Source organism: Cetorhinus maximus, chromosome 4 (assembly GCF_964194155.1).
Source record: "Cetorhinus maximus chromosome 4, sCetMax3.hap1.1, whole genome shotgun sequence".
NCBI lineage: Eukaryota > Metazoa > Chordata > Chondrichthyes > Lamniformes > Cetorhinidae > Cetorhinus > Cetorhinus maximus.
Window position 1 is genome coordinate 158,908,368 of NC_135882.1, and position 18,125 is coordinate 158,926,492.

At 44.6% G+C, this 18,125-nt stretch overlaps 1 protein-coding gene across 1 annotated transcript in view; it reads left to right on the forward strand.

Moving 5' to 3' along the window:
• The window catches only part of ndufv2 (NADH:ubiquinone oxidoreductase core subunit V2), a 43,057-nt gene that overhangs the window by 18,243 nt on the left and 6,689 nt on the right, over positions 1–18,125 (forward strand). Inside the window, exons 3-5 of the mRNA XM_078541045.1 lie at positions 1,782–1,844; positions 11,292–11,408; positions 16,205–16,373. Coding sequence (XP_078397171.1) covers positions 1,782–1,844; positions 11,292–11,408; positions 16,205–16,373 — 349 coding nt within the window. The remainder of the gene's footprint in view (positions 1–1,781; positions 1,845–11,291; positions 11,409–16,204; positions 16,374–18,125) is intronic.

An 18,125-nucleotide genomic window follows, 5' to 3' on the forward strand; every position in this document is an offset into this window, starting at 1 on the left:
TAGAATCATAATCACTGTCAAATTAACTAAAGTATGCAACCGTACAGTCTGAAAATCATTACTAATGAGTATAAAGACTGTTTATATTGTCAGACTGCTAAATAGAAATGCATTGTTTTAAGTTGTAGTCTTGAGCTAAGATGTAGATGAGATGAAATCCTCCTAAGAGTAACTATGCTGTAGTTTTTATGATGGTACCTTAGGTAAATACAACATTAAGTTCAGTCTGTGGGAAAACGGAGTACTCATCTCCAGATAAAGAGGGAGGGAAAGTCACCTTCAACTTCATGGCCACTTTGTGTGTGCAGTTGCACCAAGCTGTAGGTAGACCCTCAGTATGCAAACACCAGAATCTACCTGTCCCTGTTGTTGTGGAAGATGGGTCTGGCCACCTTACGTGGAATGCTCTGTTCACTTGGACTGTGCCATACTACCTGTCTCTTGTAGAAAAGTTTGTGCACAAAAACACAAGTCCATCAGGCAGGTGTCCACACAACATCCTCCAGGAGGAATGCAGATGGTGCATCCTGTCGAATGGTTCCCCAAGTGGACTCAAAAATCCCTTTGGTAAAATGCTTCATTGCCAGAACTTTCAAACAAGCATCCAGACGTAGCTTGCCTGGTGTTGGGAAGGGCCCTCCCCGGCAGATCGTTCATGCACACCTGGGGTCTCAGTGCTGCTGCACAATGTTCCTCAGGCAGCTGCAATAGGGAACAGGCAGTCGCCCACCTCCTTCCTGGAATGTGCCTTTGCAAAGCAGGTCTGTGAGAGATGCAGTGGTTTCTGTTGCGGTTCAACCAGAGCAGCTCCATAATGAAGGATTCATTCAGGGATGCACACCAAGATAAACATCAGCTGCTGCAGTAGGACCATCAACATGGTGAAAGACTCTTTGGTCTGCCTAAAACTTGGTCTTTCAATGCAAAGAGCTGCACGACTGAGTGTTTGCAGATTAGCATAACCAAGGTCCAGGACTACTTGCTGATTGACACACTAAAGCTTTGGATAGTTGCTGCAAAGACTCAATAAGGAAATGCCAAAGTTTAAGGCCCTTCCACCTTAGTACACCAAGGGTCTGGACCCATGTAAAACCCCTTGGGTTGTATTGCAACAGTTTGACATGAAATGTAATTGATAAATATAACTTGTTAACTGTAGTTAGGCACCTCATTGTGCCACCATACTGTAGTGAAAGAAACAGAACTGTACTGCACTTTATGTAATGTCAGATTTGAACTGTTAATAAATTTATTAAAGTACATCATGTAAAGTACATTTTTGAAAGAAAAAACTCTGGTCCAGAACTTGTACACTCCATAACCTCTTCTCATCAATATTAATTGCCTCCTGTCATAATGCATAATTTCTAAAATCCTTGTCCTCATCAGCATTCTTTCATGGCCTTTCCCTTCACTACCTTAGCAACCTCCTTGCTATGTTCATGCACGCATCTACACTCTTCTGATTAGCCTCCTTTGCAATCTTCTCCCTCTGCTCCAAAGTCTTTCAGTGATATCCTGCTGCATTGTAGAATGCTCTCCCTAAACCCCTCCACATTGCTACTTCACTCCATCAAAAGCCTTATCAAAATCTGCTTCTTTGTGCTTGTTTTCACCACTCCAACCCTTCTTTCACCAGTGCTTGATGTCTGATTATTTTTGCTTCACTGAAGATCCTTTGAAACGTTAAATGGCACTTTAAGGGTATGAGTTATTGTTGTATAGTGAAGTGAGCTGCTTTCTATTACCAGTGTACATTAAAACTTATTTTTCCATTTAAGCATAGGGATACACCTGATAACAATCCAGATACACCATTTGATTTCACACCAGAAAATTATAAGGTAAGAACACCATGACATTTGTATTCTTTAAGTTTTCTTTTGGAAGTTTTCCTAAGAAGTAATTCTTTGAGAATTCAGCTGGATCTGGCCTATTTATCTTATGGGCAGAATTTTTGCGTTGACGTGCAGGGCCGCGTAAAATGGCGCGCGGTGACGTCGGGCGAGCATCCCAACGTCACCATGTGCCATTGCAATACTTAGGTGGGCGGGCGTGCGATATTCTCCGATGCACGCCCGCCGTTAATTAATCACCAAGTTAAGGCCCTTGAGGCAGCAATTGTCTGCTGTTTTCCAGGGCCCGTGCAATCTTCAGGACGTCGCACAGGCGCAACAGGCAGGCGGGTAGGACACATTTATGTAAACCTCATCCACGGGCAGGATAAGAGGGGTGAGTGGGGTGGCGAATGGTATCTGTTAGATGTTTCATTGTGAAAGTTACTGATACTTGCCTGTGTGAGCAGGAATACTTCAATGCTCATAACAGCTGCTTGGACAGGAGTCTTCAGGTCAGGACTCTACAGTAAAGATCATTTTTGGGGCCTGCAGGTTTCAGGAAGCCCTCCCTTAGCCTGGGAATGGGAGTTGTGCTATCCACTGGAGGCACCTCCTCTGAGGAGGAAGGGAGGGCCAGAAGGGGAGGAGGCCAGGAGTCCACATTCAGCCTCCAGGAGAGGCGCAGGGCCAACAGAAAGCCCAAGGCGGAAGAGGCCGCAGAAGACGCCACTATCCTGCTGCCAGGGTATACAGGCGGCGAAGCAGCTACCTCAATATGTCTGAGGTGCAGTGCCAAAGAAGGCTCCATCTCTCAAGGGAGACAGTCACCTCCATCTGTCAGATGATAGGGTCTGAGATCTTCGCCAACTGTGTTGGTGGGCACCCCATTGCCAGTAGCGCTGAAGGTCACAGCTGCCCTCAACGTCTATGCCTCTGGCTCTTTCTAGAGGTTGGTGGGTGATCTTTGTGGAATCTCCCAGTCAGCTGTCCACACTGTGTCAAGCAGGTGACAGACGCTTTGTTCAGGCGTGCATTGACTTTCATCCACTACCGCTGGGACGGGGCCAGCCAGACAGAGTGAGCCAGAGGCTCTGCAGAGATTGCTGGCTTCCCCCATGTCCAGGGTGCAATCGACTGCACACATGCGGCCATCAAGGTGCCAGTGGGTGAGCCCGGTGCCCTCGTCAACAGGAAGGGATTCCACTCCTTGAACGTGCAGATAGTGTGAGATCACAAGATGCAGATTCTGCAAGTCTGTGCAAGGTACCCAGGCAGCTCCCAATACACTTGCATCCTCAGACACTCCCAGGTGCCGAGGCGCTTCAGTGCTCCAGCACGGCTGGATGGATGGCTGCTGGGTGACAAGGGCTATCCCCTCAAAAGGTGGCTCATGATGCCTCTCCACCATCCAAGAACAGAGACTGAGCAGCAATGCAGTAGGAGCCGTGCCTCCACAAGGGCTGTGATAGAGAGAACCATCGGTCTTCTAAAGATGTGCTTCTGATGTCTGGACCATTCAGGGGGCGCACTCCAACACCCCCCAGATTGTGTGTCGCTGATTGTGGTTGCATGCCGCACATTCCACAATCTTGCACTGGAAAGGGACGACGCAGTGGACGAAGAAGATGTAGACGCAGTTGCTCTGGCTAAACACACGATGAGTCCAGCAGTGAGTCTAAGGATGAGCACGCGCAGGAGAATGCTGAGGGGCTAGATGCTGACCCAGGTATACTCCAGGGAGGCAGGGAGACCAGGGAGGCTTTAATCCAACAAACCTTCAGCTAGCACGCCACAGATGGACCTCCAACACACATGCCAGGGCTGCAGGCTCCATGCTCGATACCTGAGTGCAAAATCTGCCTGGAAAGGAACATTAACTAAGGGCCTTATCAATAAAGTTCAATGTCACACAACTCACTCATAACATCATGGGTAATTGTCCACCTGCAGAAGAAAGGAGTCACCTTGAGCCATGCTTACATGTGGAGAGTATCGTGGTTAGCACGTATAGAGAGGTGGTCACACCGCAGGCTAAGAGTCCACGGGCAGGAAGGGAATGGGTGACCACCAGGCAAAGCAAGAGGACTAGGCAGGCAGTGCAGGAATCTCCTATGGCTATTCCCCTGCAAAACAGATATACCGCTTTGGATACTATTGGGGGGAATGGCCTTTCAGGAGAAAGCAGCAACAACCAAATTCGTTGCACCGCGGTTGGCTCTGCTGCACAGGGGAGGAGTAAAAACTGTGGGAATGCAATAGTTATAGGGGATTCAATTGTAAGAGGAATAGATAGGCGTTTCTGTGGCTGCAAATGAGACTCCAGGATGGTATGTTGCCTCCCTGGTGCTAGGGTCAAGGATGTCTCAGAGCTGAAAAGTTGAAAAGTAGGACCTCAAAGGTAGTGATCTCAGGATTACTACCAGTGCCACGTGCCAGTCAGAGTAGAAATAGCACGATATATCGGATGAACACATGGCTGAAGAGATGGTGTGAAGGGGAGGGTCTCAGATTCCTGCGACATTGGGACCGGTTCTGGGGAAGGTGGGACCAGTACAAACTGGAGGGGTTGCACCTGGGCAGGACCGGGACTGATGTCCTAGGGGGATCATTTGTGAGTGGTTGTGGAGGGTTTAAACTAAAATGGCAGGGGAATGGGAACCTATGCAAGGAGTCAGGAAGGGGAATCAAAGACCAGAAAAAAAGATGGAAAGCGGAATAAGAAAAGTGATAGAGAAATCAAGGGCAAGAATCAAACAGGACCTCAGTGAAAAATAGTGGGAACGGGACAAGTAATGTTAAAAAGACAAGCCTTAAAGCTTTGTGCCTTAACGCGAGGAGCATTCGCAATAAAGTGGATGAATTAACCGCGCAAACAGACGTAAACAGGTATGATATAATCGGGATTATGGAGACATGACTGCAGGGTGACCAGGGACAGGAATGAACGTCCAGGGGTATTCAGTATTTAGGAAGGATAGACAAAAAGGAAAAGGCAGTGGAGTTGCATTGCTGGTTAAAGAGGAAATTAACGCAATAGTGAGGAAAGATATTAGCTCCAACGATGTGGAATCTGTATGGGCAGAGCTGAGAAACACTAAGGGGCAAAAAACATTAGTGGGGGTTGTATATAGACCCCCAAACTGTAGTGGTGATGTTGGGAATGACATTAAACAAGAAATTAGAGATGCATGTAATAAAGGAACATCTGTAATTATGGGTGGCTTTAATATGCATATAGATTGGGCAAATCAAATTAGTAACAATACCGTAGAGGAGGAATTCCTGGAGTGTATACGGTTTTTCTGGACCAATGCATTGAGGAACCAACGAGAAAACAGGCCATCCTCAACTGGGTATTGTGTAATGAGAAAGGAATAATTGGCAATCTAGTTGTGCGAGGCCCCTTGGGGATGAGCGACCATAACATGATAGAATTCTTCATCAAGATGGAGAGTGACGTAGTTGATTGAAACTTGGGTCCTCAATCTTAATAAAGGAAACTACGATGGTATGAGGTGCGAGTTGGCTATGATGGATTGGGAAACGTTACTTAAAGGGATGACGGTGGATAGGCAATGGCAAACATTCAAAGAGCGCATGGGTGAACTGTAACAATTGTTTATTCCTGTCTGGCGCAAATGTAAAACAGGAAAGGTGGCCAAACCATGGCTTACAAGGGAAATGAGAGATAGTATTAGATGCAAGGTAGAGGCATACAAATTGACTAGAGAAAACAACCGACTTGAGGATTGGGAGCAGTTTAGAATTCAGCAAAGGAGGACCAAGGGATTGATTAAGAAGGGGAAAATAGAGTACGAGAGTAAGCTTGCAAGGAACATAAAAACTGACTGTAAAAGTTTCTCTAGGTATGTGAAGAGAAAAAGATTGGTGAAGACAAATGTAGGTCCCTTACAGTCAGAAACAGGGGAATTTATAATGAGGAACAAAGAAATGGCTGACCAACTAAATACATACTTTGGTTCTGTCTTCACAAAGGAGGACATTAATAACATACCAGAAATGTTGGGGAACACAGGGTTTAGTGAGAGGGAGGAAATGAAAGAAATCAGTATTAGTAGAGAAATGGTGTTGGGGAAATTGATGGGACTGAAGGCCGATAAATCCCGGGGGCCTGATAATCTACATCCCAGAGTACTTAAGGAAATGGCCCTAGAAATAGTGGATGCATTGGTGGTCATCTTCCAAGATTCTATAGACTCTGGAACAGTTCCTACAGATTGGAGGGTAGCTAATGTAACCCTATTATTTAAAAAGGGAGGCAGAGAGAAAACAGGGAATTATAGACCAGTCAGCCTGACGTCGGTAGTGGGGAAAATTTTAGAGTCCATTATAAAAGATTTAATAGCTGAGCACGTGAAAAACAGTGGCAGAATCGGACAGAGTCAGCATGGATTAATGAAAGGGAAGTCATGCTTGACAAATCTAGAATTTTTCGAGGATGTAACTAGTAGAGTTGATGAGGGGGAGCCAGTGGATGTGGTTTATTTGGACTTTCAGAAGGCTTTTGACAAAGTCCCACATAAGAGATTGGCATGTAAAATTAAAGCGCATGGGATTGGGGGTAGATTGGGGGTAGTGTATTGAGATGGATAGAAAACTGGTTGGCAGACAGGAAACAAAGTAGGAATAAATGGGGCTTTTTTCGAATGGCAGGCAGTGACTAATGGGGTACCGCAGGGATCGGTGCTGGGACCCCAGTTATTCACAATGTATATTAATGATTTAGATGAGGGAATTAAATGTAATATCTCCAAATTTGCAGGTGACACAATGCTGGGTGGGAGGGTGAGCTGTGAGGAGGATGCAGAGATGCTTCACTGTGATTTGGATAAGCTGAGTGAGTGGGCAAATGCATGGCAGATGCAGTATAATGTGGATAAATGTGAGCTTATCCATTTTGGTAGCAAAAACAGGAAGGCAGATTATTATCTGAATGGCTATAAATTGAGAGAGGGTAATGTGCAACGAGACCTGGGTGTCCTTGTACACCAGTCGCTGAAGGTGAACATGCAGGTGCAGCAGGCGGTAAAGAAGGCAAATGGTATGTTGGCCTTCATAGCCAGAGAATTCGAGTACAGGAACAGGGATGACTTGCTACAATTGTACAGGGCCTTGGTGAGACCACACCTGGAATATTGTGTGCAGTTTTGGTCTCCTTATCTGAGGAAGGATGTACTTGCTATAGAGGGAGTGCAGCGAAGGTTTACCCGACTGATTCCTGGGATTGCAGGACTGACATATGAGAAGAGATTGAGTGGATTAGGATTATATTCGCTGGAGTTAAGAAGAATGAGGGGGGATCTCATAGAAACCTATAAAATTCTAACAGACTAGACAGGGTAGATGCAGGAAGGATGTTCCCGATGGTAGGCGAGTCCAGAACCAGGAGTCACAGTCTGAGGATATGGGGTAGACCATTTAGGACTGAGACGAGGAGAAATTTCTTCACCCAGAGAGTGGTGAGCCTGTGAAATTCATTACCACAGAAAGTAGTTGAGACCAAAACATTATATGCTTTCAAGAAGGAGTTAGATATAGCTCTTGGGGCGAGAGGGATCAAAGGGAGAAAGTGGGAGCGGGCTATTGAGTTGGATGATCAGCCATGGTCATAATGAATGGCGGAGCAAGTTCGAAGGGCTCATGCTCCTAGTTTCTATGTTTCTATATCAAAATTTAATGATATAACAAAATGAAGTTCAGAAAAAAAAAATTACAAACATCACACCAAGTGGTCATCAACTAATAGTGGGGCAACATAAAAGCACCAGTGAGAAACCCGTGGTGTGCCTAAGGTGCCTTAAATTTACGCTCCATCGCTGGCACTGGCATCTGAGACAGCCTGCTCACTGTGCTGTCCTGTTTGCCTCGATGACCTTGGCAGCCGTCCTCTGGCCTGTGGAGCCTTTGGCCCTGCTTGGGCCAGTTCTACAGCTGGCACCTCCCCAGTCACCGCAGCCTCATCGGATGCCACAGTCACTGGCAGAGGGGTGGAGGAGCTGCTGCCCTCATCCGGAGCGCCCTGAGAGGAGCCTGCAGAGACAACAGGCAGCTACTGCGCCAACATGAGGTCGCTTTGGACCTCCCTACTCACCATAGATTGTTGGGCACCGAGCTGGGATACTTGGTGCCCAAACCATCTCCCACACTGGTACTGACCAGCTGAGGTCAGTGCCGCTGTGAGGGCTTGCAGGTCCGAGCGCAACCCCAGTTGGCCTTGATTGGCCTCCTGGATGAGCCTCTTCATGAGAGTTACCACACTCTCCATGGAGGAAGCATGGCGCTCGGCCGTGAGGCTCATTGCATCGGTGAGGTTTCGCGTGGACTCCTCCAGCACGGGCACCATGCCACACATTGCCGCACGCATCTCCGCCAGATTCTCCCGCATACCTTGTTGCACTTCCACCGTTTGCTGCCTCACGGGTGACTGCAGAGACACATCATCAGCCACTGACCGAGCATGTGCCTGGTCCCCTGCAGTCCTCTGACTGCTGGCGCCATGGGCATTCTGTCTCTGCCCACACCTCAAGCGACTGTGAAGTGCCCTCACCACTGTGCCCCGGGACACTAGCTGAAGATCTAATTCCCACCGAGGTGCTGGTATCTGTGCTGGTGCCTGCCTGGCAAAGATGGTGTGACGCTGGTGAGTCAAAATGTTCAGAGCCCTCCGGTATGAGAGATGGCCCCTCTGTCTCCTCCTCCCCGCCCTGCTGCGATGATGCTGAAAGGAAGAACAAGGACATTTGATTAGTTAAAGTGGAGACAATGTCAATGTGCATGCCGCTCCCCAGGATCATTATGCGTTCATCCTTCCATAATCATTGGTCAAGCCATGTTGCAAACTTCAATCACTGAGCATTCAGCAGTGCCATGGCTGCTTGGACACACATGGTGACCGGAGTGCTCGGCAAACATACCTCCCTGTGGCACCCCAGCCTCACCGCCACCAGTGGAACCGCGCGCATGGCGCCTCTCCAGATCCGTGGCCTGCTGCTCTAATCGAGTCACGATGGCCAACCAGGCCTGGCCTCCGCCAGTGCACATCTGCTCAGTGGAATTGTGTGCAGTCTTCTCCTGAAAAGGAGAGATGAGCATTAATTAGTCCAGCCTGTACCTGGATTCCCATCGCATCCCTGCCACCCCAACCAGAGTGGGACATTGCAGAGCTCCAGTGCTTCGTCACCCCGCAGCTGCTGCATACTCACCCAAAGAAGCCAGGGCTGACACCCGCTCCCCCCCACCCTCCCAAATGCTGTCTCCATCACATTTGGCACTACCCTATCTACCCTGGCAAAGCAAGGAGGCACAAGCGCGTGGAACGCAAAGGCCAGCAGATGGATTGGTGCCCTGCCACCTGGAAGCTCCCCTCCCAGCATGTTAGCACCCTGACTTGGATATGCTTTGCAGTGCCAGCACTATGTCCAGGTGCAGATCCCCAAATCTATACTCTGGGTGTCAGTGTCTCATGTGCTGCGGGTGCAGAACCCATCTCAGCACTACCCTCTCAGGGTGAACTAGGAATGGGCAATATCTGCTGGCCTACCTAGTGAGGGAAACATGCCGTGGAAAATTCAATGCTGTAACTGCACTCAGGGTTGTTGGGGGGGGTGGGGTGCCTTGTGGGGAAAGGCTGACGGCTGCGTTAAGTGACCTCTGCCAACATATTACATGCCCTTCCCGAGTGCAGGAGGTCGTTGAATTCCTTGTGGCACTGGATGCACATGCGTTGCACCACATCATGGGAGCTCACAGTCTTGGCCACCTCATCCCAGGCACGTTTGGTCAGGTGGGGGGCCTCCGCCTCCCGTCCCTCAGAAGCAGGACCTCCCACCATGCTGCCACTTCCTCCAGGAGGACAGCTAGGCACTCATCCGAAAACAGAGGGGCACACTGCTCCGCTGCCCTACCCTCCGGCCTGGCCTGCTCCGCTCTGCTGTCCTGTCCTGTCCTGCCCTGCCCTCCGGCCTGGCCTGCTCTGCTCTGCTGCCCTCCGACCTGGCCTGCTCCGCTTTGCTGTCCTGCCCTGCCCTCCGGCCTGGTCTGCTGCACTCCGCCGGCCTGCTCCGCTCCGCTGCCCTCCGGCCTGGCCTGCTCCGCTCTGCTGCCCTCTGGTGAGCCCTTCTACTTGCCATTGTGAGCCACCTTGCCAAGGTTGCCAACGCTTCATTTAAACAGGTCTCCAGGTCGCCATTGGATCCGGCAGGCATTGCACTCCCGCCGCCTGCCCACTCCTGCTAACCTCAGAAGTCGCGCATTACGCTGGGCAGTCTTTAATTGGCCTGCCCGTGTAAAATGGCGGCGATCGGGTCCGCACGACGTGGGGAAAATTCTCCCCTATGTAAATTTGACTTTTACAGTAAAAGTGCTTTTCCATGCAGTCTTTTTGGAGATTCTCCAAGCAGCATGTCTGAGGCTGGAAATTCTGCATGTTTGTTCACAGCCATTAGTCTGCACCCTTACCCGAGTCTTCAGCTTGTATCATTTCTGAGCGCTGTTTTCCGCTGGAGTAAAATTAGTCAGGACTGCTACTTTCTCTCCCCACCCTAATCCTGTCCAATTACGACTCATGCAAGATAGAAAATTTAGAACACTGGGGATTAAAGCTGGGTGTATGGCTCTTGTGTAAAAGTCATTTTGTGGATAAAACTGTAGCAATTTTTGAAAGTACACTAACCTGCTACAAGTTGGGCACCATCCCCCTGCTCGTTCTGGATTCTTCAGTGCTGCCTTCCACCCCCTCTCGGTTTGCCTTCCAATCTCCTGGTCTCCACACACTCAGGTTGATAGTGCTCTATCTGAGCATTGCTGATAACATAGTCACTTTGTCAAATTAGCTGCTGTCTAGGGGAGCCAGTGTGATTGAGGAGGAGGAGGATGTGTGGAGTGATTTTTTTAATATATAGATCATTTTCTGTTTGGAAAGGAGAGTCTTCATAATTTGCAAGGTTAACTTAACGATATCAACTGCTCTTTACAAGTAATTAATTGGTTGTGAAGCGCATAGAATGTGCTTGGAGGGGAATAAAGTATAACATAAATGTTAAAACATACCACTGTGTAGGTAACTTTTGTTAAACTTTGAGTGGTATTAATAATAAAACTGTTACATTCTCTCTGCTATAGATTGTGCTTTCATGCCCTTAGTGTAAAAACATTACTTTTCCCTCCCTCTTTATTTTTTTTACATTGGCTGTGAAGTGCTTTGGGACAATTTGACGTCAAGAAATACAAGTGCTTCCGCTCACATTCCCTCTAATGCTGCAACATTTGGGAAGTCAATAGTGTGGTACTGTGTAACATCACACCTATGCCTTATTCTCTGGAACAGTGAGACTATCTAACTGCCTCCAAACTGATTGATGATTTAAGATTCGTCAGTACATGGTTAACATTACACTTAGAATGTAATTTTCCCCATTATGTTCATTTTTGCAGCGGCTAGATGTTATTCTCAGCAGTTATCCAGAAGGACATAAATCAGCTGCTGTAATCCCAGCGCTAGATCTGGCTCAGAGACAACATGGTTGGCTACCTATCTCTGCCATGAATAAGGTAAGTAATGATCATAATCAAAAGTTTGACATGCTTATAGAGATACTGTTTTAAACGCACTTTGTTTATTCCCCTCATTGTCTCCTATTTAATAAAAAGCCTCGTACCACACTCCATGCAAGCAGAGCAAGTAACTTGTAAGCAGACCTTTGCTAATGTTGTCTGTATGAACTCTACAACAATGCCATGGGGGTGACTCCTTTGTTTTTTTTCAACTTCCTAATCTGCATATAAGGGCTTTGCTTTCTTTCTGTACTTTGTATTCTGCAGAGTCTTCATTGGAGTTCTGATGGCAGATCTGGTCAGGTACCCAATTCTGATCATCCTGATCTGGATATACACAAAACTGTTTTTTCATAACTGTTGGGTCAAAATCTTGGAATTCCTTACTGTATGCAATTGTGTGAGTACCATTACTACAAGGATTGTAGCAGTTCAAGAGGATTGCCCACCACTTGAGAGCAGGGATGGACAATATATATTAAAATGCCTGGGTCACCCACATCCTGAAATTAAATTAAAAAGGTTTCAATATGGCTGACAAATTTGAATGTCTGGCTGGCCTGAAAGAAAATGTTTCATTTGATCGCAATTTTAAAAGGCAAAATTCTGGCTTTAATACAATTGTGAATAATATTGATATATGAATAAAGGACAGGGGAAAGAAAATCTGTGCACACAATTTTGTTAATTCATTTTAATGTGCCCACCAAAAATAATTCCTTTCTACTAATTGGGAAGCCTTTAAATTGTTAAGTGCTGCACCTAGATTGATCAGATGGTGTTTTCAGAATTATTGAGAGAGAGCCAAACTCACCATATTGCCATATGAATGACTCAATGTTGCTATTCTGACCATCTGCTGTGTGTTTTCGCATCTTAGTGTTTTTATCATTTTTTTCAGTAATGCAGTCTGTTTCCTTTACCTACTTCAAAAAATTGACTTGATAGTGGGTGTCTTCTTCAAAATGGTGACTTATACAGAGATTGATCTGATGGTCTTGTAGAATTACTGAGAAACAATCTTGGTTTTAGGAATACTGTATAAATAAAGCATTGTGTTGTCAGCCATCTGTTGTATGTTGCAGCACTTCAGATTTAATCAGGCACGCTTTTGTTGGTGGTCTGTTCCAGTTAAATGCAATTTTGCTCTGATGCTTTTCAGCTCACTAGACTGCATCCATGTTATTTTGAGCTACAAGTTTGATATTAACTGTCGGAGACCCAGGGGACAGAAGCATTCACTAAAATAAACAAGTGATTGTAGCAGGCAACCAATAGTAAAAATGTCAGACATATTTTCAGATTTTGAGTTTACTCTTCATGTAAAATCAATTTTCCCCTTTTTAGTGTTGATAAATGTGGATTGGATTCTGTAAGAGGAAATATAGGAAAGTATAGACCAGTTAGTTTAACGTCTGTCGTTGGGAAATTGTTGGAATCCATTATTAAGGAAGCAGTAATGGGACATTTGGAAAGTCAGAATGCAATCCATCAGAGTCAGCATGATTTTATGAAGAGTAAATTGTGTTTGACTAATTTGCTAAGGTCCTTTGAAGATGTGAAAAGCAAAGTGGATAATGGGGATCCTGTAGATGTAGTGCATCTGGACTTCCAGAACGCCTTTGATAAGGTGCCGCACAAAAGATTAATACACAGGATAAGATCACACGGAGTTAGGGGTAATATATTAGCTTAGATAGAGGATTGGCTAACGAACAGAAAGCAGAGAGTCGGGATAAATGGGTCTTTTTCTGGATGGCAAGCTGTAACTAGTGGGGTGCCACAGGGTTCGGTCCTTGGGCCCCAACTATTTACAATCTATATTAATGACTTGGATTCAGGGATAGAAGGTACTATAGCTAAATTTGCAGATGACACCAAAATAGGTGAGAAAGTAAGTTGCAATGAAGAAATAAGAAATTTACAAGTGGATATGGACAGGTTAGGTGAATGGGCCAAAATTTGGCAGATGAGTTTAACATGGATAAGTGTGAGGTTATCCATTTTGGTTGGAAGAATAAAAAGGCAACTTATTATTTAAATGGAGCTAAACTTCAGAATGCTTCAGTGCAGAAGGATCTGGGTGTCTTCGTGCATGAATTGCTGAAAGCTAGTATGCAGGTAATAAGGAAGGCAAATGGAATTTTAGCATTTATTGCCAAAGGAATAGAGTATAAAAATAGGGAAGTGTTGGTGCAACTGTACAAGGCATTGGTGAGACCACACCTGGAGTACTGTGCACAGTTTTGGTCCCCTTACTTGAGGAAGGATATAGTTGCATTGGAGGCAGTTCAGAGGAGGTTCACTAGATTGATTCCAGAGATACAGGGCTTGTCTTCGGAGGAGAGATTGAGCAGTTTAGGCTTATACTCGCTAGAGTTTAGAAGGATGAGAGGAGTTCTAATTGAGGTATAAAAGATGCTAAAGGGGATAAACAAAGTAGACGTGGAGCGGATGTTTCCCCTTGTGGGGCATTCTAGAACGAGAGGCCATAGTTTTAGGCTAAGGGGTGGTAGATTTAAATCAGATGAGGAGGAATTACTTTTCTCAAAGGGTCGTGAATGTGGAATTCACTACCTTAGAGTGCAGTGGATGCCAGGACGCTGAATAAATTTGAGGAGATAGATTTTTAATTAGTAATGGGTTGAAAGGTTATGGGGAGAGGGCAGGAAATTGGAGTTGAGGCTGAAATGAGATCAGCCATGATCGTACTGAATGGCGGGGCAGGCTCGAGAGGCTGAATTGCCTACTCCTGCTCCTAGTTCTAATGTCCTTATATGTGGTCAAGCTAGGATATTGATGATGTTTCAGACATTAAACACAGGAAAGGATCAACTATTCCATTCAGCTTGTCCCATATGATAGTTATTTGCACCATTATCCCATTTACCCCTTCTCCCCATTCTGAAACTTGCAATATCTGAAATGCAGGGAAAAATGTAATAAAATCATAGAAGGTCGTCCATTGTGTCTGCTGGCTCTTTGGAAGACCTAGCCCATTTGTCCCACTACCTTGCTCTCTTCCCATAATCGTGCAAATATTTACTTTAGGAATATATCCAATTCCCTTCTGAAAGTTACTATTGAATTTACTTCCACCACTCTTTCAGGCAGTCCATGCCAGATCATAACATTGTGCGTAACTTTTTTAAAACTTGCCTCTCCCCTCAGTTTCTCCTAGTAATTTTGTCATAAGAAATAGGAGTAGGCTATTCAGCCCAGTGAGCTTCCTCTGCCATTCATTAAGATCATGGATGATTTGATTGTGGCACAGCTCTGCTTTCTTGTCTGCCCCCTATAACCTTGGACTCCCTTGTAAGTAAAAATATGTCTAGCTCAGCCCTGAATATATTCAGTGACCCAGCCTCTACTGCTCGCTGTGGAAGAGAATTCCAAAGATGAATGATCCTCAGAAAAAAAATTCTCATCAGACTTAAATGGGAGACCCCTTATTTTTTAAACTGTGCCCCACAGTTCTAGATTCACCACGAGGGGAAACATCCTCTTGGCATCTACCCTGTCAGGTCCCCTCAATCTTCTGTTTCAATCAGATCGCCTCTTAGCATTCTAAATTACAATGAGTATAGGCCCAACCTGCTCAACCTTTCCCCACACGACAACCCCGTCATTCTAGGAACCAGCCTAATACATGTGCATACAAAAGTGGCTAAAGGCAAGAAACAGTAGTGGAATATGGTTGTTTTTCAGACTGGAGGAACGTATATAGTGGAACTCTTCAGGGACCTGTACTAGGCCCACTGCTTTTCTTGATATACGTTAATGACCTAGACGTATAGAGTACAATGGATGGCCTTCATAAAATACTGGTCGGGCCACAACAGGAGTAGTGTGTCCAATTCTGAACAATGGAAAGTTTGAGGTTTGTGGGTGGAGAAGAGATTTACGAGAATGGTTTCAGGGATGAGATAGACTGGAACATCTGGGGTTATTCTCCTTGGCAAAAGGGTCAAGAATAAGAGGACCTAGATTTAAAGTGATTGGCAAAAGAACAAAAGTCGGTACGAGGAAAAATTGAGTAGTTATGTTCTAGAATGCACTGTTTGAAAGGGTGGTAGAGGCAGATTCAATCAAAGTCTTCAAGAGGGAATTAGATAGGTACCTGAAGGGAAAATAATTTGGAGGGACTATGGGCAAAGGGTGGGGTAATAGGACTAGCTAATTTGCTGTTAGAGCTGGCACAGGCTCTATGGGCCAAATGGTTAACGCACATAGCCATTCCATGAAATAAATTGGTGAAATGATTTGTTTCTGGCCTGGTCTTTAATCTTAATTGGCCAGTATGTGCACACTTAAATAAGACTGCTTATGGGAGTAGCTAGCATTAATGAGGCAAGATACTAATTTGTAACTGGAAACAATTTCTAATCCATCAGTATTCAGTTTTTATCAGAGGCATTTGATCAACTAGACAATCATTATCTATCAACTTTGTGACCTCTTCAATAAATTTGACTTAATTTGGTTCCCCTCAGAAGTGATGTATATTTCAAAGCTTGTCTATTTGATTTTACTGCCTGAAAAGTAAGAGGTTAGTTTTCTCCCCGCCCCCGCCCCCATAAAGATTCTGTCATAAGAATGCATTTAAAGAATTTTTAAACAGAAGACTTCATTGTGTATTTTCTTTGGGCTTTCATTTATGCTGCATGAAGATAGAGTTATTTGAAAATGCTGGACTGAATTGAAGAAGTTGTAGGATTTGCAATTATGACTGTTGGAGTCCATTCTAGGAAGCAAAATCTTTGAATCACTTTCTATGTCTTTTTCTCTAAAAGGTTGGCGAGCTTCTGAATATGCCTACTATGAGGGTATATGAAGTAGCAACGTTTTACACTATGTTTAATCGCAAGCCAATGGGAAAGTTCCACATTCAGATCTGCACAACCACACCATGCATGCTCCGAGACTCTGACAGCATTGTAGCATGCATCACGAAAAAGCTTGGTAAGCAGAAAATCTGGATACTCTAGTCATTTACTGAAACGTAAGCCTTTTTTCTTGAAATAACTTGTATCAATATATACTGTAAGGATCCTGTATTTCTAACATTTGTTTTCACCAAATGTACAAAAATATTCTAGTATTGATTTCTTGGTTATGGCTTAGTTTACTCAATTACTGAAGCGAAATAATTAGTAATTGGGACTCTGCGTTTCTGAAATATTCAAATATTTACAATAAAATAGGGACTTTTAAAGCTAAATATTCCATTTAATGTTTCTATAAACTTTTCTAAATCTTTACTTGGTAAAAGAAAAACTTGGTTATTTGCAGTACCTTTTCAAGCCTCCAGAACATCCCAAAGCACTTCACAACCAGTTAAGTACTTTTGATGCGTAGTCACTGTTGTCTTTTGGCAGACACAGTAATCATTTTACACACAACAGCAATAAGATTAAGGATCAATTATTCTGTTTTGATGTTCTTGGTTGCAAGATAAATGTTAGTCAAGAGGAAGGCACTGCTACAGGATGCCATATATGTCCAGCTTAATAGGCAGCAAGGATCTTAGTTTAACATCACAGCCCAAAGATGGCACATAAAACACAGCATTTCTTCAACACTGCACTGCAAGTGCTCAAGTTCTGAGTGGAGCTTGAACCTACCAGCTCTGACTTGGGTGAGAATGCTTCTACTGAGCAAAGCTAACAAAAAATTGTTTATTTGGTTCCCTCAACTCCTGCATTTCAGGTTGGGTAAAAGCTGGTTTAGCATTCAGCAGATGCCAGATTCAAACTCTGAAAATGCTTCTGTTGAAAGCTAGGATTAGCAAGAATCTTGTGATAAAAATGGATTTTTAGATGGATTGGATTTTTAAACTTGTAATATTTCTTAACCCCCTGCACACTGAAACCAGTGGTAACTCCCAAAGGCTGCATAGTGTTGTTTTTAAACTAGTAAATCAGCAATCTCAAATGATAATTAGACACACATTGGGATCAAAACAAAAAAACTACGGCGGATGCTGGAAATCCAAAACTAAAACAGAATTACCTGGAAAAACTCAGCAGGTCTGGCAGCATCGGCGGAGAAGAAAAGAGTTGACGTTTCAAGTCCTCATGACCCTTCAACAGAATCTGTTGAAGGGTCATGAGGACTCGAAATGTCAACTCTTTTCTTCTCCGCCAATGCTGCCAGACCTGTTGAGTTTTTCCAGGTAATTCTGTTTTTGTTTTATAAATAAGCAACATTGGTCCCAATGTGTAAAAGTTATTATTGAAGTTGTGTGCAGTAGTGAAAACTAGTTAGGTAGAATGGTCACAGTAATTGGCAAGTACCCACCAATAAAGATTGCCTTCATTCAATATTAGTAGATAGTTTGGCACAATTAGAGAAAGATTATGCCCCATTTTGTAACCCTCTGATTTATAGCTTATTGAGCAAGGATCAGTCTTTCTAGGACAGTGCCTGAGGCAGGAGTAGTCTGTACCATATAGTGGCTTGCGATTTCATAACCAGCAGAAACAATTACTATATTTTAAAATCTGAATAAACAACTTCAGCGGTTAAGCTAGAGAAGGTAGTCTTCTGTCTTAGAATTTATATTGAGAGGAAACAGGTTGCATATTTATTTTCATAACCTGAGCAGCATAGGAAGATATAGATTCTCATGCTCTAATTAAACATTCATTAATGAATGGTACAATACAAGTATAAGTACAAAATCGGTGTCTTACCTCATTAAAATTCTTATTC